The 26,335-nt window shown below is 47.2% G+C and overlaps 1 protein-coding gene across 1 annotated transcript in view; it reads right to left on the minus strand.

The window, feature by feature from the left end:
- Nucleotides 1-1,261: 1,261 nt before the first annotated feature.
- LOC137435274 (guanine nucleotide-binding protein G(o) subunit alpha) overlaps nucleotides 1,262-26,335 on the minus strand; it is a 123,111-nt gene continuing 98,037 nt past the window's right edge. Inside the window, exons 7-8 of the mRNA XM_068128902.2 lie at nucleotides 4,348-4,501; nucleotides 1,262-2,905 (exon numbers count right to left, since the gene is read on the minus strand). Coding sequence (XP_067985003.1) covers nucleotides 2,718-2,905; nucleotides 4,348-4,501 — 342 coding nt within the window. The 3' untranslated portion in view covers nucleotides 1,262-2,717. The remainder of the gene's footprint in view (nucleotides 2,906-4,347; nucleotides 4,502-26,335) is intronic.

Consider the following 26,335-nt stretch of genomic DNA (forward strand, 5'->3'; position numbering starts at 1 on the left):
CAGTGCTTGACTTTCATTAAATCATTATTGTGGCATCTTTTATTTGTTGTCTTGTTTGCATGGTGTTGGGTCCGATAATAAACCCGTGTGGCTTCCGTCTGAGGTAAGCACTTGGTTCCTTCACCCGCGCATGACGGACCAACTGCCAGTTTCGGCTACGCGCATCAGCATTAAGGACCGTTCGGTTATTCGTCACCCGGCGGTGTTAACCACAGGGGCTGACACGACAATACCATGCTATATATGTTTTTGGCACAATCTCTCAATGGTGAAGAATCACTTAGAAAAACTTTAAAACATTAGTATCCAGATCTTCATAAAAATCTCATCAATTCGTCCTTGTCAACACCCAACCTGTCCACCAAGTTTTGTCATAATCCATCCATAACTTTTTCAGATATCCTGCTATCATTAGATATCATTAGATATCAGACAAACAGGGGTGAAAAAAAAAAACCTCCACCCACCTTCAGTAGTGGAGGTAATTATATGGTGTCTTTTTAAGCTCAAATTTTGTTCACGATTTTGTTTTTATATTGCCGTTAATTCTTCAGGATTTGTTTTGTAATAGGCACTTCATATCTCTTTAGACCACTTGCTATCCCCCACAATTCCTTCTCATTAGATCACGTGCTATCCCCCACAGTAATGGAATACCAATGGTGGTGTTAAGAAGTTCCGAGCTCTTGAACCCCAGCGGACAGAGGATTGGTGACATATGTGTAGGACATTGCGTCTTTTTTGACATGATGCTGCTGCTCTGTAAGAAAGGAAATACGACTCCCATGTAGGTGAGATGGATGGGAGGAAGGAATAACTGTGAGTAAATCAAGTGTTGCAAATTGGGCACACCTTTAAATCAAACTTCAACAACTCCGAAGGACACAATAAAAAGGTTCTTCATCAAAAGGTGTCCCAGCAGAGGCCACACAAAGCACGTTCGCACTGGTAGCAGTGGTGTATTTTTGCAGTATCACCAACTACCAGCAGGGACAGGCTCAGAGATGAGAACATTTGAAGGAACAAGGAGAATATGGTAGAATATATCCCAAAACATTAATGGGAATAAGTGAAAGTATGATAACCATCCTACAAATGCACACCTGATTATTAAGTTGATGATTATGTCACAAATGGTTACATACCTTCATTATGATCATAGTAATGTGCAAAGCTAATAAAACAATGATTGCTTTCCAGTCTGCCTCTCTAAATACCCCAATTGTCATAAATATAAAATTAATGCATTCAGAAAATTAGTACAGTATGAAACAATTATCAAATTTAATGACCTCTCTGCTTTTACAGCCACTTTTGATAACAAAATTGTTCACATCTGGCAATCTTTATTTTAGTTACGATGTTATCATTATAGGCCTTTTTATTACATGATCATTGGTAATGATTTAAATGAAATCACAGCGTAATCATCAGAAATTATATAATTGTTGCTCCGACCATTTGGTTCATGTCGGTTCGATGATGAGCAGTAAAGATAAATAATATTAAAGATGATGTGTGAGGTTTTTAATTAGATTATTAATACAAGTAATCATTGTAATAATGCTTGCGATGATTAAATTATAAGGATGATAGCATTTGTGACGTCAACGAGCAGGTTAAAGACGATGACAATAAATATTATACATCCGTGTTGTTGCAACCTGCACCCAGTTTCCACCATATCGCAGAATACAAGTGCAAGCCAAGGTCTGCTTTATTGTCTAAAGCTGTGTTCCTTAAAGTAAGCATTCATACTATGTAAAACTTACATCCAGAACCGATAACCGCACACACATAAAACAGTGAGAAATAGGGAGCTTACAGGACACTTACAAAGCTTTTTTTTTTTTGCGGAAGGCGACTCAGCTATATACCAAGCATCTTGTTTTTACAAATAGACATATTCGATTAAAAAAATCAAATACAAAACAAATGGCCATAGGTAATAGGGGAGTGCAGTTTTGCCAACCAATAACTCTTGTAAACACACAAATCCACACATAGAGCCAGCAACGCGGTTCCCTCGTCCCTTAGGGGTGAAGTGTTCATGAAACGCAAACACAGCACGAGAAGTTACGACGGAATGATTGGTGAAGAGTCGGGTGGTGAATATTGAGAATTTAAATCAAAGTTAATGATGCACACACGAAGGTTGATAATGGTGTAATAATAACAATTAATTAATTAATTAATAATAATACAATGTGAAAGTGACAGTATCAGGATTGCTATCTTACAAGATCGCACATTCGAGCATTGCGTAGAAATAAATGAGGGTTGCCTCCGTTGGTGAAACCCAAACAGATGGGGAAAAATGGCTGCCTGCATTTCCAGTTGCACATGGAATCCTAAACACAAAGCTACCCCTTGTACCGAGCGTGTCGAATGGCAAACCGGCTTAAGACAGTACAATGGCCTGATAGAAAAGGTCGGTAAATTACATGAAAGCACCTTGTCAAGCCTAAGGACAATGAGACGGTTTCCTTTTTCCTATTGTAAATGTATTCAAACCCACAACATATGATTATCTGGGTGAAATTTTGCATTCGTTATTTTCATGACTCTACGACCCAGGTTAAAATTGGAGATTTATTCTGAAACCAATGAGAAAAGTAGTGCTCCCAATGACCCACAAACCGGCCTCTGGCCTGTGCTTCAGTGTCGAGGCTCTCGTGATGGGACACAGAGAGCCATGAGGCCTATCCTGCACTAGGCTAGTACAGGCCGCAACCACGCAGGTTGTTAGCAATAATGATGTCGGTGACGGCATCAAACACCACCTGGATGTTGCCGGTGTCTGTGGCGCAGGTCATGTGACAGTATATCTCCTTATTTGGAGAGCGGTTCTTGCTCTCATACTGGGCCTGCACATATGCAGCAGCATCATCAAAGGTGTTGGGACCTGGAAAATGGGATAGGAATGGTTAATTATTGGTTAACCAATGCAAAGTAAAGATACAACCGTCGCAGGATTGAAAGATAGATAAACCTTTTGCCCTTTCACTTTAGAGCCAAAGATTTATTAAGTAGGTAAATGTGGCAGAATGTCAACCCCCTACCTACAACCTACAACCACCAAGCCCCATCCAACAACAGTTTGTGTTTCATCTTCTTCTATCTTCTATCTATCTTCTTCTATCTATCTTCTTCTTCTTCTATCTTCTATCTATCTATTCTTCTATCTATCTTCTATTATATTATTTGTATATATATATAAAAGAAAGTTTTTGTTTGTTTGTTTGTTTGTCTGCACGCGCTAATCCCCTGAACAGTGAAAGATAGGAGGAAACCTCTGAAACAAAAAATGTCGGGACGGGCCCCAGGAAGGTTATAGGCTAGGTGGCGAGGCCGGTCGAGGCCCACCTCGGCCAGGCTGGGCCCATTTCGCAATTAAAAGCTGAGCTGAATTATAGTAGTCAATCTTATACGGCCGCGAGTAAAAGCTGAATTATCGTAGTAAATTCATTCAAAAAGAACTAAAAATGTAGGGACTGGCCCTGGGTAGGTTATAGGCTAGGTGGCGAGGCCGCTTCGGCCGGGCCTGGCCCATTTCGCAATTAAAAGCTGAGCTGAATTATAGTAGTCAATCTTATACGGCCGCGAGTAAAAGCTGAATTATAGTAGTAAATTCATTCAAAAAGAACAAAAAATGTCGGGACTGGCCCCGGGAAGGTTATAGGCTAGGTGGCGAGGCCGCTCCAGCTGGGCTGGGCCCATTTCGCAATTAAAAGCTGAGCTGAATTATAGTAGTCAATCATCTACGGTCGCGAGTAAAAGCTGAATTATAGTAGTAAATTCATTCAAAAAGAACCAAAAATGTCGGGACGGGCCCCGGGAAGGTTATAGGCTAGGTGGCGAGGCCGGCCGGGGCCCACCTTGGCCAGGCTGGGCCCATTTCACAATTAAAAGCTGAGCTGAATTATAGTAGTCAATCTTCTACGGCCGCGAGTAAAAGCTGAATTATCGTAGTAAATTCATTCAAAAAGAACCAAAAATGTCCAGACGGGCCCCAGGAAGGTTATAGGCTAGGTGGCGAGGCTGGTCAGGGCTGCCTCGGCCGGGCTGGGCCCATTTCACAATTAAAAGCTGAGCTGAATTATCGTCGTCAATCTTTTACGGCCACGAGTAAAAGCTGAATTATAGTAGTAAATTCATTCAAAAAGAACCCGGGCAACGCCGGGTGCTTTCGGCTAGTCTCACTATAAAGGAAAATCATGAAGAAAGGATAACAAAAATATATTGCATGTTGTATTACAGAGTCTGCAACCGTGTATATTAAGCTTTGCAATTGAAGTAATTCCATCATGAGTATGTGCAACTCAAGCACTGCTCGACAGTGCATACCCGTGTACTCGGGGAAGCAGATGGTGAGGGCGGACTTCTTGATCTTTTCAGCAAAGAGGTCCTTCTTATTGAGAAAAAGGATGATTGAGGTATCGATGAAGAACTTGTTGTTACAGATGGAGTCGAACAGCATGAGGGATTCGTGCATGCGGTTCTGAAAAGCAAGAAAGCTTCGTGGGTAATCGGGTCTCTGGCACAACCCAAAACACCACCGTAACGTGGCCTAAACAACCCCTCCACATCTCTGCTCACCCCTATAAATGTCAAACAAAACCTAATGATTATTTTACCTTCACCAATGATGAATGACTATACCATTAAATAATAATACAAACTCTTCGAATTGTACCACAAAACCATTGCATTTTAATGACAAGCAGAGAAGGCCAGAGAAACAGATGCTGTGCATTCGATTCGTTTTGCATAGTGGTTTCCCTTCCAAACTGGTGTTGGGCTAGCGGTTAGGGTGCCGGCTTAGGATCCTAGGATCCTGGGTTCGAATCTCGGTCGATCGCCGAATTAATGCCAGGGGGGTTGACTCAGCCTGTCATCCTTCCGAGGTCGGCTAATTTGAGTACCAGTTCACTGGTAATTCCCTGTTTGTCGTTGAAGGCGGCAAAAAGGGTTGGCGTCAGGAAGGGCATCCGGCCGTAAAACATTGCTTCAAAAAGGGGACCAAAAAACAACAACTACCACGGTCCCCGAAAAGGCCAACCCCCGCTTTGCGGGGAAAAATGGCCTCTAAACGGTGGTTTTTTCCCTTCCAAACTGTAGACATATACCGTGTCAGCTAAACATGAGAATTAACCATATTCATAAATTATTGCTGCCTTGGGTTGAAAAAGAAACGCATTAAGGTGCACGGAACCACTTTTCCGAAGCATGTGCAACAAAACAGTACAAATGAAGGGAAACTGATCTGAATATTAAATTCCGTTCACTATGGTAAAATAAGAGGGCAGTCTGAGTGCATGTTACATGTGTGCAAAAAATTACAAAAAAAAATAACATGACATGTGGGTCTACCTGCTTCCACACTCCCAAAACCAATGGGAGGTACTTCATCAAAATAACAACTCATTAGTATTTGCGTGTGTGTTTATGAATGGGCTGGCGCCTGGCAGAACCTTAGAGGTGTAGACCCTGGAAGTATGAGCACTCACCTTTGAGTTGTCTAGCCTGGCTTTGAATCTCGACCAAGCCATAAACTCCCATCCTGATTTTTATACACTGAGCGATTCATCAGTGTGTGCCCCATCTATCGGAAGGGCGTTAAGCAGGAGGACCCCTCTGCCAGCACTGGTCGTTGGTGGATTTTCATGATACCTCGGTGTCTTTTGCGAAGAGTAGACGAGTCATTGTCGGCATCCTGAATGAATTACAAATTTCTGCCACAGTCGACCGTCAAACCAGGCTATTTTCAAGAAATGGGTTATTTTATGATATGGGGCATCATGACCTAACTATGCGGTCTTGTTTCTAGTGAACACCGGCACATCTAGAGGAATTTCTGTATGAGAGTCAATATAGTGAGCAAGCGTTGCAAAACAATCATAACTGGAGATTTCATGGAACACCTTACGTTACCTCGTGCAATCCTGAGAAAAATGACATGGGAAGAGTATTTTCAATCCTTGCTTTTCAATCCTTGCTTTACGATTGTGCCTTGCAATCCTTGCCAACACAATCTATATTAGCTTTGTTCATGAACTTTAAATATCAGGCATGAAGGTAACCATACAAGCCAGTGTGTCAAATGGAACATTCCAGAATTGAACCTTCTGCCAACTCTTCCCAGAGAACCTGACGATTTTGGAACGATATTTTTTAAAAACATGCCCCAAACAGATCTTTTGGACGAACTTAACTCTGTGGTTGCATCGTTAGGTGCTGCCATTTTGTCTGAATCTCGCTGTTCTCCGCCATCAGAGCACGCGGCAAATTTGATTGGTCGAGACGGCGTAAGTTTTTCCCCCAAGTACGGCTAAACTGGAGGTTTTTGGAAGTGCAAACAAGGCAATTTGTGTTCTACAGTGTTCAAATATATAATGCAATTGAAATAGAATAAAAGTTTTAAAGACTGGAGAACAAAACAACACAAAGCATTGAATCAGAAGTTTACCATCACTGAGGCACCCCCTTTTACACCACCACATTTAACATTTAACTAGAATGGCACTCAGTAGAGAGCATACCTCCGCCAGGTGAACAGTTTACGTTTTGTATCCCAGAGTAGACCAGAAAATCACAATACAGAACCACGTTTAATCAAAATCATCCGTCCACAACTTTTTGAGATATCCTGCAATATATCGTTTTTGGCCCTATCTCTCAATAGTGAAGAATCACTAAAAACATTCTAGTAGCTGGATCCGAATCCGGATCTTCACCAAAATCGAATCATTTCGTCCTTGTCACACACACTACCACTCTGCCAAATTTTGTCTGAATCCGTCCACAACTTTTTGAGATATTTTGTTCACAAACAAACGGACAAACGAGACAGACAGGGGTGAAAACATAAACTCCATCCACCTTTGGTGGCGGAGTAATTAGTTATTCATGCCTGTTGTTTGTGTCCTTTATGACGTCACACAAAACAGTAAGTTTACTTTTTTGAATGGTTTTCAATCTTGTTTCACTGCCAGACAGGCAGACTGAAGCAATTGCTTAGCTCCTCTGTGCTACACACGTGGGGTTATTGTTCCAACAGCGAATGTGAGTTGGTGTTTGTTTGGGTTTCCCACCTCACTGTAGATTATAAAGTGAGTGCTTCGATGACCAAAAGCACTTTATGGTGGAAGTTACAATTGATGAGACTTACGGGAGTAAAAACACCAAACAAACGCCCACACCAGTCGTACATTAAGTGGCAGTGGCAATCAAAAACAACTTGTAAACTAAATACGTGAATCGGTTCCCAGCAAATACCGTATTACAACAAAAAACGTCTCAACCCCACCCACACACACACCCACACACACACACACACACCCACACACACACACACACACACACACACACACACACACACACACACACACACACACACACACACACACACACACACAACCAGGTACCCAAGCAAATCTCTGAACCACAACCACATCCAGGGCATTGACTTTTCTTTAAACACAAATACATGGTATTGAAGGAACTGCGCTCCAACGCGAGTCGAAAGAATTGACGCGACCAAAGACGGAATTCGTCCGAGTTGCTTTATTGAAACAAAACAGCTCAGGTATTCTGACAAGCCCGTTTATCGGGCAGCAATATATATACACATTTATGTCGGGAAGTTTGCCCGGCAAAAGCTATACCGGGCATGCCGGGTGTCAAGGGCGAGCCTTGGAAAGGCGAGGCTGGGCGTGCCCGGGCGCTCTGGGCGAGCCCTGGAAAGGCGATAGCGGGCATGCCCGGATGCTCTGGGCGAGCCCTGAAAAGGCGATAGCGGGCATGCCCGGACGCTCTGGGCGAGCCCTGGAAAGGCGAGAGCGGGCATGCCCGGGAAAGACGAGACCGGGCGTGCTCGGGAGGTTCGGGCGTGCCCGGGAACAGTGAGTCCGGGCATGCCCGGGAGAGGCGCGTCTGGCCGTGTTCTGGCCGGTGCAAGGCGATTGTGTGCATCCAGCGGTAACCGCTACACACGCCCCTCCAGAATCGACCTGCACCGGCAGGGTCAATTTAAGGGGGGTCCGGATGACCCGGGACTCGGCCCCCAGTCCCGAGGCACCGTCCTGCTCTGCGACGTCTCCCAGGGCCAGCCTCGCCCCATCGTGCCCGTTTCCTGGCAGCGCCGCATCTTCGCCTCCATCCACGGCCTTTCTCACTTCGCCTCCATCCACGGCCATCCAGCTACGTGTCCGCCGCACGGAGTGCCTGCACCGAGGCGTCGGTGGTCTGGTCGGCCGCCATGAGCGCGAAGTCCACGCCGACCCGGGACCGAAGCGACCCCTGGAGGGTCGTGGGGAGGGGTCCGACGTGGTGGTGGGTGGTCGAGCGGGGGGAACTGTGGACGGGGGGGCGGCCTCGCCGCGGAGGAAGGGCCAACCGTGGTGGTCGGTCGACGTCCATGTGCGCCGGTTTGAGGCGGTCCACAGAAATCCGGTCCGGCCGGCCGCCGAAGTCGACGATGAAAGACTTGTCGCCCCGTCACAGGACCCGGAAGGGCCCGTCGTACGGCGGCCGGAGTGGCCCCCGGTGCGCGTCATGACGCACAAAGACGTACTCCGCTGTGCGAAGCGCCGGGGGGACTTAGGACTGGGGGCCACCATGGCGGGATGTCGGCACGGGGGCAAATCGTCGGGCGGCCTCCTGGAGGTCCGAGCGCTGGCGAGCGGCGCACCAGGGACTGGTAGCGTCGGGCACGAATTCGCCCGGGACGCGGAGCGGCTGGCCGTAGACGAGCTCGGCGGCGGACGCCTGGAGGTCTTCCTTGGGGGCCGTGCGAAGGCCCAAAAGGACCCAAGGCAGCCGGTCGGCCCAACCGTCATCCTGAAGGCCGGCCATGAGTGCGGCCTTCATGGAGCGGTGAAACCGCTCGCACAACCCGTTGGCTTGGGGGTGGTAGGCCGTGGTGCGGTGCAGCGTGACCCCCAACGAACGGGCGACCGCGCCCCAAAGCTCAGACGTGAACTGTGGGCCGCGGTCGGACGAGATGTCCGCTGGTGCGCCGAAGCGCGCGACCCAGGTGGCGATGAACGCCTGCGCCACGTCGGCGGTGGTGGTGGAGGCGAGGGGCACAGCCTCCGGCCACCTGGTGGTCCTGTCCACCATGGTGAGCAGGTGGGTGAACCCCCGCGAGGGGGGCAGGGGACCCACCAGGTCCACGTGGACGTGGTCGAAACGCCGTTCAGGCACGGCGAAAGGTGCCAGCGGGGCCTGGGTGTGGCGGTGGACCTTGACTCGCTGGCAGGCCGTGCAGGCGTTGGCCCAGTCGCGGATGTTTCGTCGAAGGCCGTGCCAGACGAAACGCGCCGACACCAGCTTCTGAGAAGCTTTCCGGCCCGGGTGAGAAAGGCCGTGGATGGAGGCGAAGATGCGGCGCTGCCAGGAAACGGGCACGATGGGGCGAGGCTGGCCCTGGGAGACGTCGCAGAGCAGGATGGTGCCCGCGAAGGGAATGTCGGCCAGGCGGAGGCCCGTGTCCGCCGCACGGAGTGCCTGCACCGAGGCGTCGGTGGTCTGTTCGGCCGCCATGAGCGCGAAGTCCACGCCGAGGTGGCCCGCATTCGCGCTGGCCCGAGAAAGACAGTCGGCCACGGCGTTGTCTTTGCCGGCGACGTGCCGGATGTCCGTGGTGAACTCCGACATGGCGGAGAGGGGGCGCTGCTGGCGGGCCGACCACGGCTCCGTGACCTTAGCCATTGCGTAGACCAACGGCTTGTGGTCGACGAAAGCCGTGAACGGGCGGCCCTCCAGGAGGTGTCGGAAATGGCGAACGGCCAGGAATAGCCCGAGCAGCTCGCGGTCGAACGTGCTGTAGTTTAACTCGTTCGGCCGGAGTTGCCGGCTGAAAAAAGCGAGTGGCTGCCAAACCCCATCCACCCATTGCTCATGGACGGCGCCCACCGCGTAGTTGGAGGCGTCCGTAGTGAGGGCGATGGGCGCGTTGAGCACCGGGTGAGCCAGCAGCGTTGCGTCGGCGAGGGCCCGTTTGGCGCTGGCGAAGGCCGCGTCCATGGCCGCGGACCAAACAATGTCATGCTTGGCCGGCTTGCCCCGAAGGCCCTCGTAAAGGGGCCGCATGAGCTGAGCAGCGCGGGGCACGAATCGGTGATAAAAATTCACCTTGCCGAGGAACTCTTGGAGGGCCTTGATGGAACGGGGACGCGGGAACGTGGTGATGGCCTCGACCTTGGTCGGCAGCGGCACGGCCCCGGTCTTGGTGATGCGGTGGCCCAAAAAGTCAACGGTCGTCGCGCCAAAGTGGCATTTGACCGGGTTGACAATTAAGCCGTGGTCGCTGAGGCGACCGAACAGTGTTCGGAGGTGGAGGAGGTGCTCGGTGCGGGACGTGCTGGCGACGAGGATATCGTCCAGATAGACGAAAAGAAACGGCAGGTCGCGCAGCACGCCGTCCATCAAGCGCTGGAACGCCTGGGCTGCGTTCTTGAGGCCAAACGGCATCCGCAAAAATTCGAACAGGCCGAACGGCGTGATGACGGCCGTCTTCGGGACGTCGGCCGCCCGGACAGGTACCTGGTGGTAGCCTCGTATCAGGTCAAATTTCGAAAAGATGACCCGTCCCGCCAAACGGGCGGAAAAGTCCTGAATATGCGGGATCGGGTACCTGTCGGGGGTGGTAGCGTCGTTGAGACGGCGGTAGTCGCCACACGGGCGCCATCCACCCCCCGGCTTTGGCACGATGTGCAGTGTCGAGGCCCACGTGCTATCGGAGCGCCGCACGATGCCGAGGTGCTCCAACGCGTCGAACTCGGCCTTCGCCACGGCGAGCTTGGCCGGGTCGAGGCGGCGGGCCCTGGCGTAGACCGGCGGGCCCGTAGTGGGTATGTGGTGCTCGATCACGTGCCGCACCGCGACGGCCGAAAACGTCGGCCGCGTGAGGGCCGGGAATTCCGCGAGCAGGCGAGCGAACTCGTTCGCTGCCGGGAGGGCGCACGCCAGTTCGGTCAGCGTGGAGCTGCTCATCGTGCACGCCAGGGAGCTGAAGGTCTCGGCGTTGACAAGGCGACGACGTTTGACGTCGACCAGCAGCCCGTGCGCGCAGAGGAAGTCGGCGCCCAGCAAAGCCATGGGGACGCAGGCGGTCACAAAAGTCCATTGAAAACGCTGGCTGCCGAAGCAGAGGGTGACGACGCGTGGGCCGAAAGTGCGTATGGCCGAGCCATTAGCAGCGACCAAAGAGGGGCCGCAAACGATCAGTTGGGCGCCGGTGTCACACAGGAAACGCCGCCCAGACGCTTTGTCCCGAATAAACAGCAAGTTGCCCGAGTGGCCGGCGCTCATGGCTGGGAATGAACGCCGGCCCGGCCGTTTCCCGACCTGCCGAAAGTGCACGGGGGCCGGCACGTCCGAGCCTTGTGTCCGAACCTGGCGTGGTAATAAGACCACGCCCGGTCAGGTGGAGGCCCCGGCCGTCGTGTCGGAAGCGGGCGGTGCGGCGTGGCGGCCACCAGTTGCACCGGCAGTTCGGCCTCCAACCGCGCAGGGCGCTCGGGCGTCGTGGTCGTAGCCTCGGACGGCGGCGGGCTCCAGGTAACCGCGCCGATGTGCTGGCCCGCCGAGGAGATCTTATCGGCTTCCCTGGCGAGGGCGCGGGAATCCGTGATCAACGTGCCAGCCAGGGCGAGGCGTACCGGGTGAGGCAGCTGGCGAAGGAACAGCTCGCGGAACAGAAAATCCGGAGAGTGCTCACCGAGCAACGAGAGCATATAGTCCATGCGCTCTGACGGGCGCGTGTCGCCGAGCTCGGGCGGAGCGAGCAGGCGCCGTGCGCGTGCTGCCGGTGAGAGGGCGAAAGCGTCGAGGAGGAGTGTCTTCAGCACGTCGTATTTGTCAGCAGCCAGCGGGTGCTCGAGGAGGCTCAAGGCGCGGGCCACGGTGGCGGAACCGAGCGCCGCCACAACATGGTGGAAGCGGGTGTCGTCCGCGGTGATGCCTCGCAGGGCGAACTGAGAGTCCGCCTGAGCGAACCAAACAGCCGCGTGAGCCTCCCAGAAGGTAGGCAGTTTAAGCGTCACTGCCGTATCCATGTCGGTAGGTCACCAATGAAGGAACTGCGCTCCAACGCGAGTCGAAAGAATTGACGCGACCAAAGACGGAATTCGTCCGAGTTGCTTTATTGAAACAAAACAGCCCAGGTATTCTGACAAGCCCGTTTATCGGGCAGCAATATATTGTTGTGGATATGAGGACTGTATATTTTTTTTGATTGTGTGCTGTATTGTTGTGATTATTGTTTATTCTGTGCCTCCTGCCTCCGGAGCTGTGTAAAGACCAAAAGGGCGTCCCATAGTCCACAAGCATACACGTCAGCCAAGTAATAGAATATACCTGTTGATAGTTATCTCTTATTCTGTGTTTTAGCGTAAGGCTGTGTCTTCCATTAATAGAAATACTCCATTGCACCAGTGAAAGAGATAGATTCCCTTCCATTCCCCCCTTTCCGTCAATTGCAATTTGAAGCGCCTTCCGCATTTTGGTCGGTTTTTTTCCCTTCATCCGCCATTGACCACGAGGCAGGGTTGGGGGAAGGAAGGCGTTTCCCCACCTCGTCAGAGAGGGGAGGAGTGAACCAGCCCCGCTCGACCAACCATGAGCCAGGGGTTTGGCTACAGAGGGCGGAGGAAGAGCGGTCGGGGAGGTTCGCAAAGGTTGAGGGGCGGGGGCCTATATAACCCAAGGCAGGGCGTGTCCAAAAAGAGAGAGATGCGTTTTTACAGAGGAGAGCAGAAGACAGGAAGGCCTGGAGTTGGACTTTGAGTTGGTCTGAGTTGGTTGGGAGTCGGTCGTCAAGTGCAGAGTGGTGAAGAGTCAGTCAGTAGAGGTGGTGGTCAAGTGGTTGCGTTGGTTGCGGTGAGGAGTCGGTGGTAAAGAGTGAGGGACCAAGAAAGAGAGAGAAAGAGTCCTGAAGCAAGAGAGGAAGTTGTTGGACTGGGTGGGACTAAGGAAGGAGAGAGAACCCGTCACACCAATCCCCCAAGCTCCGCGTTGGCTCCACCAAGCGTTCACCTCCAGCCATCCACCTCCTGCAATTCCCCGCGTGAGTCAGTGTCTTTTGTTTGTTCTGTCCTGGGTTAATTAAGTCTGTATAAGCTAGTATTTTCCCTGTGTCACCTGCGTCTTATGTGCTTGTAAATAAACGTGACTGCTTACTTTTTGCTTGTGTGTAAATAGTCAATAAATTCAGTCGTATTTCCAAACCTTTCTTTGCCTTCGTTTTCCTCTTTGCATTGCGTCGTTTTCGTCTTTTCCCTCATTGAGCAGCTGGGGTGCGATACGGCCAAAGTCTGGGTGAATCGGGTGAGTTTTGTTAGGTCGCGGTCTTACACCACCGCTCGGTCTATAACATCTAACCGCGATCTGTAACAATATATACACATTTATGTCGGGAAGTTTGCCCGGCAAAAGCTATACCGGGCATGCCCGGGTGTCAAGGGCGAGCCTTGGAAAGGCGAGTCTGGACCTGCCCGGGCGTGTTTGGCTGCGGCCTGGCAAGTCGAGGCTGGGCGTGCCCGGGCGCTCTGGGCGAGCCCTGGAAAGGCGATAGCGGGCATGCCCGGACGCTCTGGGCGAGCCCTGGAAAGGCGATAGCGGGCATGCCCGGACGCTCTGGGCGAGCCCTGAAAAGGCGATAGCGGGCATGCCCGGACGCTCTGGGCGAGCCCTGGAAAGGCGAGAGCGGGCATGCCCGGGAAAGACGAGACCGGGCGTGCCCGGGAGGTTCGGGCGTGCCCGGGAACAGTGAGTCCGGGCATGCCCGGGAAAGGCGCGTCTGGCCGTGTTCTGGCCGGTGCAAGGCGATTGTGTGCATCCAGCGGTAACCGCTACAGTATTCATCTATTCATTGGCCAATTGAATATTAAAAGACCAGTGTGAGGTATGGATATATATATTTTTTGTCTTCTATAAGGCATTTATACATTTTATCGAGTTTATTTTTTAATTTAATGTCTCGGCTCATGGAAGAGCTGTAATAGTGAGAGCTCATTAAAAAGGTGATGGGTGTGCAAACAAAAGGTTAATTTTTTTCATTAAAAAAGGATTTTATTTGTAGCAAATGTAAAAATTCGTTAATATGACACATAAACAAATATAAACCAGTTATATTCACCTGACAAACGTTTTTACCTTCTTCATTCATAGGGCCAGGGTTTGTCAATTCATTGGTTAACAATTCTGTTTATGATGTATAGTGCCACACTCTGTTACAGAGCATCGTTGATGCCCAAGCAGTTTCCTGGCAAGGGTTTTACTGGGTGGTTTGCCATTGCTTTCCCAGCAGTAGTTAAGGCAGGAATTTGTAACTTGTTCAGGGTGCCGGCGATAGCCCGCCGACTCTTCGCAAAGGACACTGTGGGATCTTTAGCATCCACCAACGAATTGCCGGCAGACGGGGCACCCATTTAACGTCCATCCGAGGGATGGCACACATATTTATGAATCGCCTTGACTGTGAAACACCAGGAAGACAGTTTGTAGCTGGGTCAGGATTCTAACCCAGGCTAGACAGCACAGAGGCGAGTGTGCGTACCTCTAAGCCATTCTGCCAGCCCTGGTTAACAATGCCGAGATAAAATTTCGATGCTATGGCATTTTTGAGTTTATGCAGAACTACAGTCATGTGAAAAAGTAAGTACACCCCATGTAAAGTTTTGACTTTTTCAACATATTTCAACATACAGCTATTTATTTATTATTATTATTATTATTTTTTTTGTATACAAGATCGAGGCTCGTGAAAGAGCGAACATTAATCACACAGAAAGACAAACCGACACATAAAACATATAACATCGGGAGCGGTAGACAAGATGGGGAGAGAGGAGGAAGGACACAAACACAACATTATTTTGAGAGCAGCGAGACCGAGAGACATGGAGACATCGAGAGATCTGTGAGAGGGAGAGGGCATTGGGCATGGGAAGGGAGGGAGGAGGGGGAGGGGGGGGTGGGAGAGGTATAAAACATATGGACACTGCCAGGACTTCCAGGAAAGAAGTTGGAATTTCAAACAAGGTGGATCTGGGGTGAATTAGCGGGGGTAGAAAAGATCAAGGTTTTGGATGGGGGAAGATAAGAGATGGTGGTGAACAGCTGTTTTAAAGAACTGGAGGGACGAGTGGGATTGAAGGGAGTGAGGGAGTTTGTTCCAGAGGCGGGAGAAAAGAGGAATGAAAGAGTGAAGGTGAGCAGAGAGCCAAGATTTCGGCAGTTTAACCATCAGAGGGTTGCTGGCAGATCTTGTGCGACCTGTAGGAATATTTGGGGGACAGAGCACAGAGAGAGCTAGGGGTGCAAGGCCGGAGAGGAGTCGGTAGAAGACAGAAAGACCACCTACCTGCCTGCGGTGAGTGAGTGAAAGGCCCTCAGAGATAGCTTCATCGCTGGAGATTCCAATAATTCTGAAAGCTTTGGTTTCGACAGCGTGAAGCCGAGCTAGGTGTGAGGCAGGAGCACCGGCCCATAGGGGAGAACAGTATTCCATTGAGCTGCGGATGAAAGCCTTGTATGTGGTGAGGAGCTCAGGTGTGCCAAGGATTGATCTTCATTTCAACAATATTGATAGATAAAGGTGATATAATATAACAAATATCATGAAACATTTACATTTTGTAGTCCATTGTATAATTTAAATAAACATAAATGCAAATTTCTCATGTGGAAAAAGTAAGTACACCCTTGGCTCTAATCGGTGGTATTTCCCCCATTGGCAGAAACAACCTCAAGGAGGCGTTTCTTATAACTGTCTACCAGTCTCTGACATCGACTGGGAGAAATTTTTGCCCACTCCTCCATGCAGAATTCTTTCAGCTGTGCAATGTTTGAGGGGTTTCTTGCATGCACAGCTCGTTTCAAATCCCCCCACAACATCTCGATGGGATTTAGATCCGGGCTTTGACTTGGCCATTCCAGAACTCTCCATTTCCTTCTTTTCAGCCATTCCTTGGTGGATTTATTGGTATGTTTAGGGTCATTGTCATATTGCAACGTCCACCTTCGGTTGAGCTTCAACTTTCCGACAGATGGCCTCACATTATCCTCAAACACCCTCTGGTACAATGAAGAATTAATAGTGGATTCTATGATGGTGAGCTGCCCAGGCCCTGATGCAGCAAAGCTGCCCCAAACCATAATATTTCCACCACTATGCTTTACAGTTGGTATCAAGATCTTGTGGTCAAATGCTATCTTTGGTTTTCGCCAAACATGTCTTCTGGTACTGTGGCCAAATAGCTCTACCTTTGACTCATCTGCCCAGAGCACATCGTTCCAGAAGTGCTGGTCTTTGCCTTGGTGTTCATTGGCAAACTTTAGTCTTGCCCTGATGTTCTTTCTGGACAGCAAAGGTTTCCTCCAGGCACACCTCCCATGTCGATCAAGTTTGTGCAGCCTCTTTCTAATGGTAGACTCGTGCACTTTGACATCAACAGTGGCAAGAACTACCTGTAGGTCCCGTGATGACATTCTGGGATTCTTAGAGACTTCTTTCAGCATCTTGCGGTCTGCTCTCGGGCTGAACTTGCTGGGGCGGCCTGGCCTGAACAAGTTGGCAGTTGTTTGGAATCTTCTCCACTTGTAGATGATCTTCCGGACAGTCGAATGATTGATTTCAAATTGTTTGGAGATCTTTTTCAATCCCTTCCCAGACTCGTAGGCATCTATAACCTTCTTTCTGAAGGCCTCAGAGAGCTCTTTTGATCTAGGCATGGTGACGCCGCACACTTCAACAACAAAGAGCAAACCAAACTAAATGTCTGAGGTTTAAATAAGACAGGTTCCTCCAAGATCCTCTCTAACAATGTTCTAATCAACAAGATTCTAATTTTAGGTATTTGAAGTAGTGATAAATGTAGGGGTGTACTTACTTTTTCCACCTGCGAAATTTGCATTTATGTTTATTTAAATTATACAATGGACTACAAAATGTAAATGTTTCATGATATTTGTTATATTATATCACCTTTATCTATCAATATTGTTGAAATGAAGATCAAATAGCTGTATGTTGAAATATGTTGAAAAAGTCAAAACTTTACATGGGGTGTACTTACTTTTTCACGTGACTGTATGTACCTTGTGATACATATACGTTTGTTTGGTGTATGGGGTGCAAGGGGCTTTGGGGTACAAAATAGAGAGAAATATACAACACAACAACAACATGCATTTTAAGGCCATTTTCCCTGCTAGAGCGGGGGTTAGCCTTGCGGTCCCCATGACAATCTTCTCCATCTTGCCCTATTTTCTGCATCTCTCCTTGTTAACCCCCTTGCCCGCATTTCTTCTTCCACCATCTTTGGCCAAGTCTTTCTCGGTCTTCCCCGTCCTCTACTTCCTTCTACATTCATTTCCATCACTCTTCTCAACCAGTCACTTTCATCCTTCCTCAACACATGACCAAACCATCTCAACCTGTTCCTCTTCACAACATCAATCACAGGCTCTATTCCCATCATTTTTCGCAATTCATCATTTGTCTTCCTCTCTCTCAACGATATTCCGCACATCCATCGAACCATTCGCATTTCCACCCTTTCCAACCTTCGTTGCTGCTCAACGTTCATTACCCATGTCTCGCTCCCATAAATCATAACACTTCTCACACATGCAGCATACACCTTTCCCTTCAGCTTCAACGACACTCCCCTCCTCATTAGCACGCCACTCAGTTCCCGAAACTTCTTCCATGCACATCTCACTCCAGCAACCGTTGCCGAGTCTGATCCACCTTCTCCATTCAGCATGTCTCCGAGGTAGCAAAATGTTTTCACACCTTCCAGCTTCACACCGTCTCCAAGATCCAACTCAACATTTCCTCCATCTGCAGCTCCCTCTGTGCACACCTTACATTTGAATGTAGTTGCCACACTGGTTAATGACCCTCTCAGACCACTACATTTTTGATGAACCCACTCAGCGCACATTGTGCATTGAATGGAGTTCACTCCGACACCCTTCCTGCACACAGCACAGGGCCACTTCCCAGTTCTTTCCACCTCACCACATGCTTTACCACTTGCCATCACCTTCGTCTTTCCGATATTCACCTTCAGACCTTTTGTCTCCATACATTCCTTCCACTTGTTCATCTTTTCCTTCAGTCCATCCATACTTTCCGCAATCAACACCAGATCATCTGCATACAACTCCCACGGTAAACCCTCCTTTACGTTCTGAGCCAGCACCTCCATCACAGCTACAAATAGTAGCGGACTTAGTACCGACCCCTGATGCACTCCCACCTTCACCTCAAACTCACCACTGTTCCCGTCCTTCGTCCTTACAGCTGTGCGTGCTCTTTTGTACATTGCCATCACTACTCTGTTCAACCATTCCTCCACTCCTAACTTCCTCATTGCCCATGTCAATACTTTGCGTGGAACCCTATCGAATGCTTTCTCCAGATCAACAAACCCAAGAAACAACTTCTTCCTCTTCTCCATGTACTTCTCCTGCAACTGCCTCACAATAAAAAGCGCGTCGTTCCTCTTAAAATAGAGAGAAATATGTGCAGCACAATATGTGCAGTATCCAACGGTCACAAGCATCCTCAAAAGTTTCTGTAAACAAGTATTGAGGTTAAACTTACAATGCAATTATGGGAACAGGCAGACAATAGGAAGACAGATGCACAATATTAGGGAGATAGAAAATATGGTGGGTATGGACCAGTGTCAAATGACAAAGGAGATTCCACAGATGAAATGAAAGTTGAAAGAAATGGAGATGAGCAGATAAGTACAAGAGTGACATTCACTATATTAATTGATTTTAAACACAAGTAAATAACCTTGCCTTGCACATTGTCAGTGAAATATCTTGCACAATGCCAAGTGTACACTCCTCCCCCAACTTTTATTTTAAAAAATTATGGTTCCCACCCCTCCTTCCCTTTCCTCTTTATGGTATGGGCAGCTTTCTTTTTACAATGTGTTCAAAATCCCAGTGATGACCCACCTACCGTTCATCAAAAGATGCCTTAGGATCGTTGAGGTCCATCAGCTAATGTTAATAGACGAGTCAACCAGCTTAACATCCATCCTAGGGATGGCACACTTTGCGTATCAATACCCTGCATGCGATGCACCAATCTGGAATAATTGGGCCATATGGAATGTCTGCCTTTCACACAACAAATGGACCTCTGTGTAGCTTCACAGAATCCTACCATGATCACCTCTTCTCAACTGTCCTTTTAGCTTGTTGGAAAGTAGTTCAACCCACGTCCAATTAGATACACACCACATTGTTGAACATTACACATTACCCAACTCTTTCCTAATACCCCTCACCTCCTTTAACGTCTTATAAATAAAGCTGAATTTGTGTCTGTGAGTCATAAGCCTGAAGCTCATAAGCTTTTGTGCCCCAGTGGGAGTACTTGACAAATTGGCAAGTTTAAAATTTTTCCATTCAGCGGTTTCCGAGAAATAATGTTTTTATTATTTGCGTTTAATCCAAGATGGCTGTCATACCACGTGACCTATGACGTCACCATTATCATAAACACATTCTGCATAGGTGTCACTCCTACCCTGAAAATTTCGTCTCAATTGGACATGTGGTTGCTGAGAAAAATGAGGTTTGCCCGTACAGATGGACGGATGGACGGATGGACGGACGGACGGACAACCCGAAAACATAATGCCTCTTGCCACCTTTGGGGGGCAGAGGCATAAACATTTTTATTGAAATTCTCCCTAAACAAGGATGAAAGCTACTCAAGGCTTTTGGGTTGTATACAGTCCAGGAATGTAATTGGTAATCAGCACTCACACTGGCTACAATCAGCCTGTGTCAATTACCAACACCGATATGGCGATATCATCCCAGCACAAATTATATATCATACGAGCAAAGGTACCCGGCTCCATCTCTCCCTATGAACTTCCACCCTTCCCCTCCCTCTGCACCCTGACCCCTCCCTCCTATCTACTGGCGCCTCCATTCAGACTCCCATCCCACTCCTTCCCCTATCCCTCCCTCTGGACTCACTCCCCTTCCCCTCCCTCCAGACTCTTACCAAACTGCTTCCCCTCCCTCCTCCACCCTTCTCCCATCCAACCCCTCCCCTCCCAACTCTTTGCTCACCTTCACTTTTTCATTCCTCTTTTTTCCCGCATCTGGAACAAACTCCCACATTCTCTTTAATTCAGGTCTTTAAAGCAGCTGTTCACCACCATCTCTTATCTTCCCCCATCCAAAACCTTGATCTTTTCTACCCCCATTAATACACCCCAAATCCATCTTTTCCAAATTCCGTTTTCTTTCCTGAAAGTCCTAGTGGTGTCCATTTGTTTAATATCGTGTACCCCACCCCAGTCCTCTCCCTTCCACAGATCTCCCGATGTCCCTGTTCTCTACTGGTGTTGTGTTTCCCTCTCTCTCTCTCTCCCTCTTGTCTCTCACTCCCTTTTTTATATGTTTTATGTGTTAGCTCTTACACAAGGCTCGACTTAGTATACAAAAAAGACTCCTCCCTCCTCCCTCCTCCCACCTGACCCCTTCCTTTTCCTCCTCCTCCCCTCACTCATGGGAGTGGGGAGAGAAGGCAATTTCCTAGTTACGAACACTTCGACTTACGAACAAAAACAATATAACTCATTCATCAGTCGAGAGCTGCGTGTGTGTGTGTGTGTGTGTGTGTGTTTGTGTGTGTGTGTGTGTGTGTGTGTGTGATTGTGTGTGTGCACATGCATGTGAGATTATAAAGCATAACATATCATTCTCTTTGCTAACTCTCTCACATTCTCTCCCTTCTTCTCTTCCTCCCTGTCCCCTCTCTCTCCCCCGCTCCTCTCCCCCCTCCCCCAACTTTATCTCTCCCCTACCCCTTTCTGTCTGTCTCTCTCTCTGTCTTTCCACCACCTCCCTCTCTCTACCCACCCCTTTCTGTCTCTTCCCCTCTCTTAATATATTCCCGTCAGCAAAGCGACCCTGCGTTGCCCAGTAACGCCGGGTATGTGTGTTAGTATGGTATAAAAATATTCATCCTTGCCACAAAAAAAGAATAACTTCCTCATCACAAGTCCAATTTTTATTCCATGATAGCCATCAAGGAGCACGTATAGGACATCAAAGTAAGCAGGAATTGCTTTTGATATTTACCTGAAAATCATTGCAGGTAAGAGTTCCTGAAGGGATAATGAGCATTCTGATTTAAAATGTTATAATAAATAATTGTTAAAGGTAAAACCTGGCCAAAGGAATACCTGTTGCCATGGAAACAAGGCTGGGAATGCAATATAGATACTGTGCATTTCCTGTATATGTGTATCGCTGGGTAATAATTGTAGCTGTATATGTATCACATGATAATTAATTTGACTGTATAAGTATTACATGGTTAAAAAAAAGAAAATTGACTAATAAAAAGCAGTCCTGAATGCAATTTGTGTTAAATGTGAAGTTAGTGCATATCATAAGCTGATCTATGGCAAGGAGCACACACCATTTTTCATGGGGTGACGAATAAGGCAAAAAATAAATAAACAAAAACATATTTTGGAATAAAATCAAAAACTTGGATCGGACAGAAGAGCGTTGAAGCGGAATTGTTGTAAGAATGGAGCAAAAAGGGGCCAAAATGTGTGCAATGCAAATGCCAATTAACGTGTAATATTACACAGTAGGTGAGATGAATTACTCCCATACACATCAATTCCAGAGGAAGCTCTTTGGAAGAAATGTTAAGAAGAAGCTGGTTATGTATAAAATCAACAAAATAATTGCTTTTGATATCAGCTCATCTCCCGGGTATTAATTGTCGCAATTCAACACTCGAGCACCTTATGATTGTAATGGATGCAAGTGTACAGACATATCACCTGCCCTTTCTTAGCCGTGCCTGACATACGTGACCAGAGTATTTCAATTGCTGTTTATTGATCCTCAACCCAAAAGACAGACGATTGTTAATTATTCAGGAAAAATTAATTTTTCCATGACTCTAGTGGGGGTGAGGGGGTGGGAAGGAGGGGTATCTACTTCGAGTAATAGACTGCATCACAGCAATAGTTCCTCGTACTGTAAACAATGTATTTGAAGGTTAAGTTATTGATTCTATGGTAAGCGACAGTTACCGATGTGATATTTATTGGTGCTTTGAATGACATGTAGTACAACATAGATGCTGCATGTTCAAATGATAAACGTTGCACCACCATACTCTGGGTTACCATTTATGTATGCTGCTGTACAGTCTTAAAAATGAAAAAGAGATGAAGCAAAATATAATAAACTAGCAGAAGCCCATGGTAAAAAATACCACAATATAGATAAAAAGAAAAAAAGGAAACCTTTTATTCTTGTGCTGAAAGAGTACAAAAATGGGAGGTTATATATTTCTTAACAGAGAATAAAAAAATGTTTCCAGGAGTGATAAAGGCAGTGGTATGTTGCCTATACACCGCCCGAATTTAAAAAAAATTTGTCTGAGTGAAATAATATTGTTTTCTCGAAGGTTTGGATTACTTTGAAGCAACTTTTACTTCGTTATTTTTCTTCCTCAGTGTTTCCTTGTTTAAGGGTAAGACACTGGACTGTTCTGAAGTGGCCAGCAATGAGTCCAGATCTAAATCCGATTGAACACCTGTGGGGAGATCTTAAAACAGCAGTTGGGAGAAGGCACCCTTCAAATCTGGGAGAACTGGAGCAGTTTGCACAAGAAGAGTAGGCCAAACTGCCAGTAGAGAGGTGTCGGAAGTTAATTCATGGCTATAGGAAGCGCTTGACTGCAGTTATTTAATCCAAAGACTGTGCTACCAAATATTAAGTCTTGGGTGTCAATAATTTTGTCAATGCCATTTCTTTTTATTTTCTGATTTAAAAGGATATATTAGGTTCTGAATCAAAAAGAAAGGTTCTGTAATATTAACAGTGAAATAAAGAATTGTGGAGACCAAATACTTTTGTCAATTTCAACTTATTTTTAGAGAAAATAGAAAATTGTGAGTTATTTGAAAAAGGTTCAAGGGTGCCAATATTTTTGCCCACGACTGCACATATATATATATATATATACAGACTTGGCATTTAATATGGAATATTTTTTTTGTAGGGGTGAACTTACTTTTCAAGTTGACTTAGAACCAAAAGTTCATTGGAATTATGTTGAAACTATTCTTGATTTTGTTTATGTGACCTTTAAAAGAAACAAAAACCACATTTGACATTTCGAAGCAAATAAATTGATCCTTGAAAGTGATGTAAACTGATATCGAACTCAATTCATGGACAGTACTGTGTTAAACTTCTGTACATTATCCAGAAGTATCTCTTTATTTTGCACATTAGCCAATTTTTTTTTCAACAAAAACAAAAGCTAAATTATGACTGGGATTATGGACAGTAAAATTACAGTTCAGTACTTCATGTAACCCCCACGAGCATTCAGGAGAGCACGTACACGTCGAGGCATGCTGTTCACGAGATTTGCCAAGGTTTGGACAGGAATCGCTTGCCATGCAGTGACAATAGCCTACTGCAATTCACGCACAGAGGTCGGCTGCTGGTCCAAGTTGTCGATTTGACGCGTTAATTCTGCCCAAAAGTTCTCTATCGGATTCATATCCGGGGACATGGCAGGCCACTCCATATGCTCTACACCATGGTCAGCAAGAAAGTGTTGGGTCATGAGAGCACGATGAGGCCGTGCATTGTCATCTTGGAGGACAAAGTTTCCTCGAAAGGCTGCACAAGCAAATGGAACAATGTTTCTTCCAGAATGACCCTGTGCTTGAACTGGTTCAGGTTTCCATTCAGAACAACCAGGTCAGTTTTGCCCCCTGCATGAAAAGCAGCCCAAACGGTCACCCCACCACCTCCAGCTTGGCCTCTTGGCACTATACAATCTTCGTTGTGGGCTTCATGCACTTGTCTGCACACTCGGGCGCGGCTATCTTGACAATAGACCAGAAATCTAGACTCGTCACTGAAGGCCACGTGATTCCAGTGTCCTGGCTGCCATTGACGGTGCTCTCTGGCCCACTGCAATCGGCGCTGGCGGTGTTGTCTGGTCAGGCATGGCTTTCTCAGGGGACGCCTGGCACGATAGCCTGCTTGAACCAGTCGTTGGTTGACTAGCCTTCTGGATACAGGCACATTTGTCAGTTGCTGCCACTCAGCCTTAAGCTGATTACCTGACTTGGTACGGCCATTGCAGACTAACCGGTGCAGCTGGCAATCATCTCTCCTTGTGGTTCTGCATGGACGTCCTGGCCTCGGTATTGGAGTAGGGACACCCCTCTGAGCATTTCGTTTCAGGATCTTTGACACCTGACCTTGAGTGATGCCATACTGCCGAGCAATAGCACGCTGTTTCATGCCAGAATTTCGTAAAGCCCCCACTCCATGACAAACAGCATTGTCAAGTTGACGGACCATCTCCAGATGAAGCGGCAATAACTTTTGTAGATGTGCAGCAATTGTTTTCCACTAATACAGAACGCAACAACCCTTATATACCCGATTGTGAAGCCAATCGTCAAATGTACCTGTCCTTACATTTTGTCACGCCACCTGTGATATCATCCTGTTATCAGTGACGTGGTTCTTTCAACAAAGACATCACCGAAAGGTAAAATAAACTCACCAGATTGATATACTGAGTTCAGAAAGTAAACCCAAGTCAAGAAAAAAAAATTATTCCATATTAAATGCCAAGTCTGTATATATATATACAGTCACGTGAAAAAGTAAGTACACCCCATGTAAAGTTTTGACTTTTTCAACATATTTCAACATACAGCTATTTGATCTTCATTTCAACAATATTGATAGATAAAGGTTATATAATATAACAAATATCATGAAACATTTACATTTTATAGTCCATTGTATAATTTAAATAAACATAAATGCAAATTTCGCATGTGGAAAAAGTAAGTACACCCTACATTTATCACTACTTCAAATACCTAAAATTAGAATCAGGTGCACCGGCTCAGGTGCAAATGATTAGAACATCGTTAGAGAGGATCTTGGAGGAACATGTCTTATTTAAACCTCAGACATTTAGTTTGGTTTGCTCTTTGTTGTTGAAGTGTGCGGCATCACCATGCCGAGATCAAAATAACTCTCTGAGGCCTTCAGAAAGAAGGTTATAGATGCCGACGAGTCTGGGAAGGGATTTAAAAAGATCTCCAAACAATTTGAAATCAATCATTCGACTGTCCGGAAGATCATCTACAAGTGGAGAAGATTCCAAACAACTGCCAACTTGTTCAGGCCAGGCCGCCCCAGCAAGTTCAGCCCGAGAGCAGACCGCAAGATGCTGAAAGAAGTCTCGAAGAACCCCCAGAATGTCATCACGGGACCGACAGGTAGCTCTTGCCACTGTTGATGTCAAAGTGCACGAGTCTACCATTAGAAAGAGGCTGCACAAATTTGATCTACATGGGAGGTGTGCCAGGAGGAAACCTTTGCTGTCCAGAAAGAACATCAGGGAAAGACTAAAGTTTGCCAATGAACACCTCAGCAAAGACCAGCACTTCTGGAACAATGTGCTCTGGACAGATGAGTCAAAGGTAGAGCTATTTGGCCACAGTACCAGAAGACATGTTTGGCGAAAACCAAAGACAGCATTTGACCACAAAAACCTGATACCAACTGTAAAACATGGTGGTGGAAATATTATGGTTTGGGGCAGCTTTGCTGCATCAGGGCCTGGGCAGCTCACCATCATAGAATCCACTATGAATTCTTCATTGTACCAGAGAGTGCTTGGGGATAATGTGAGGCCATCTGTCAGAAAGTTGAAGCTCAACCGAAGGTGGACCTTGCAACATGACAATGACCCTAAACATACCAGTAAATCCACCAAGGAATGGCTGAAAAGAAAGAAATGGAGGGTTCTGGAATGGCCAAGTCAAAGCCCAGATCTAAATCCCATCGAGATATTGTGGGGGGATTTGAAACGAGTTGTGTATGCAAGAAACCCCTCAAACATCGCACAGCTGAAAGAATTCTGCATGGAGGAGTGGGCAAAAATTTCTCCCAGTCGATGTCAGAGACTGGTAGACAGTTATAAGAAACGCCTACTTGAGGTTGTTTCTGCCAAAGGGGGCAATACCACTTATTAGAGCCAAGGTTGTACTTACTTTTTCCACATGTGAAATTTGCATTTATGTTTATTTAAATTATACAATGGACTACAAAATGTAAATGTTTCATGATATTTGTTATATTATATCACCTTTATCTCATCAATATTGTTGAAATGAAGATCAAATAGCTGTATGTTGAAATATGTTGAAAAAGTGAAAGCTTTTCATGGGGTGTACTTACTTTTTCACGTGACTAC

Source organism: Myxine glutinosa, chromosome 9 (assembly GCF_964187855.1).
Source record: "Myxine glutinosa chromosome 9, kmMyxGlut1.1, whole genome shotgun sequence".
Taxonomy (NCBI): domain Eukaryota; kingdom Metazoa; phylum Chordata; class Myxini; order Myxiniformes; family Myxinidae; genus Myxine; species Myxine glutinosa.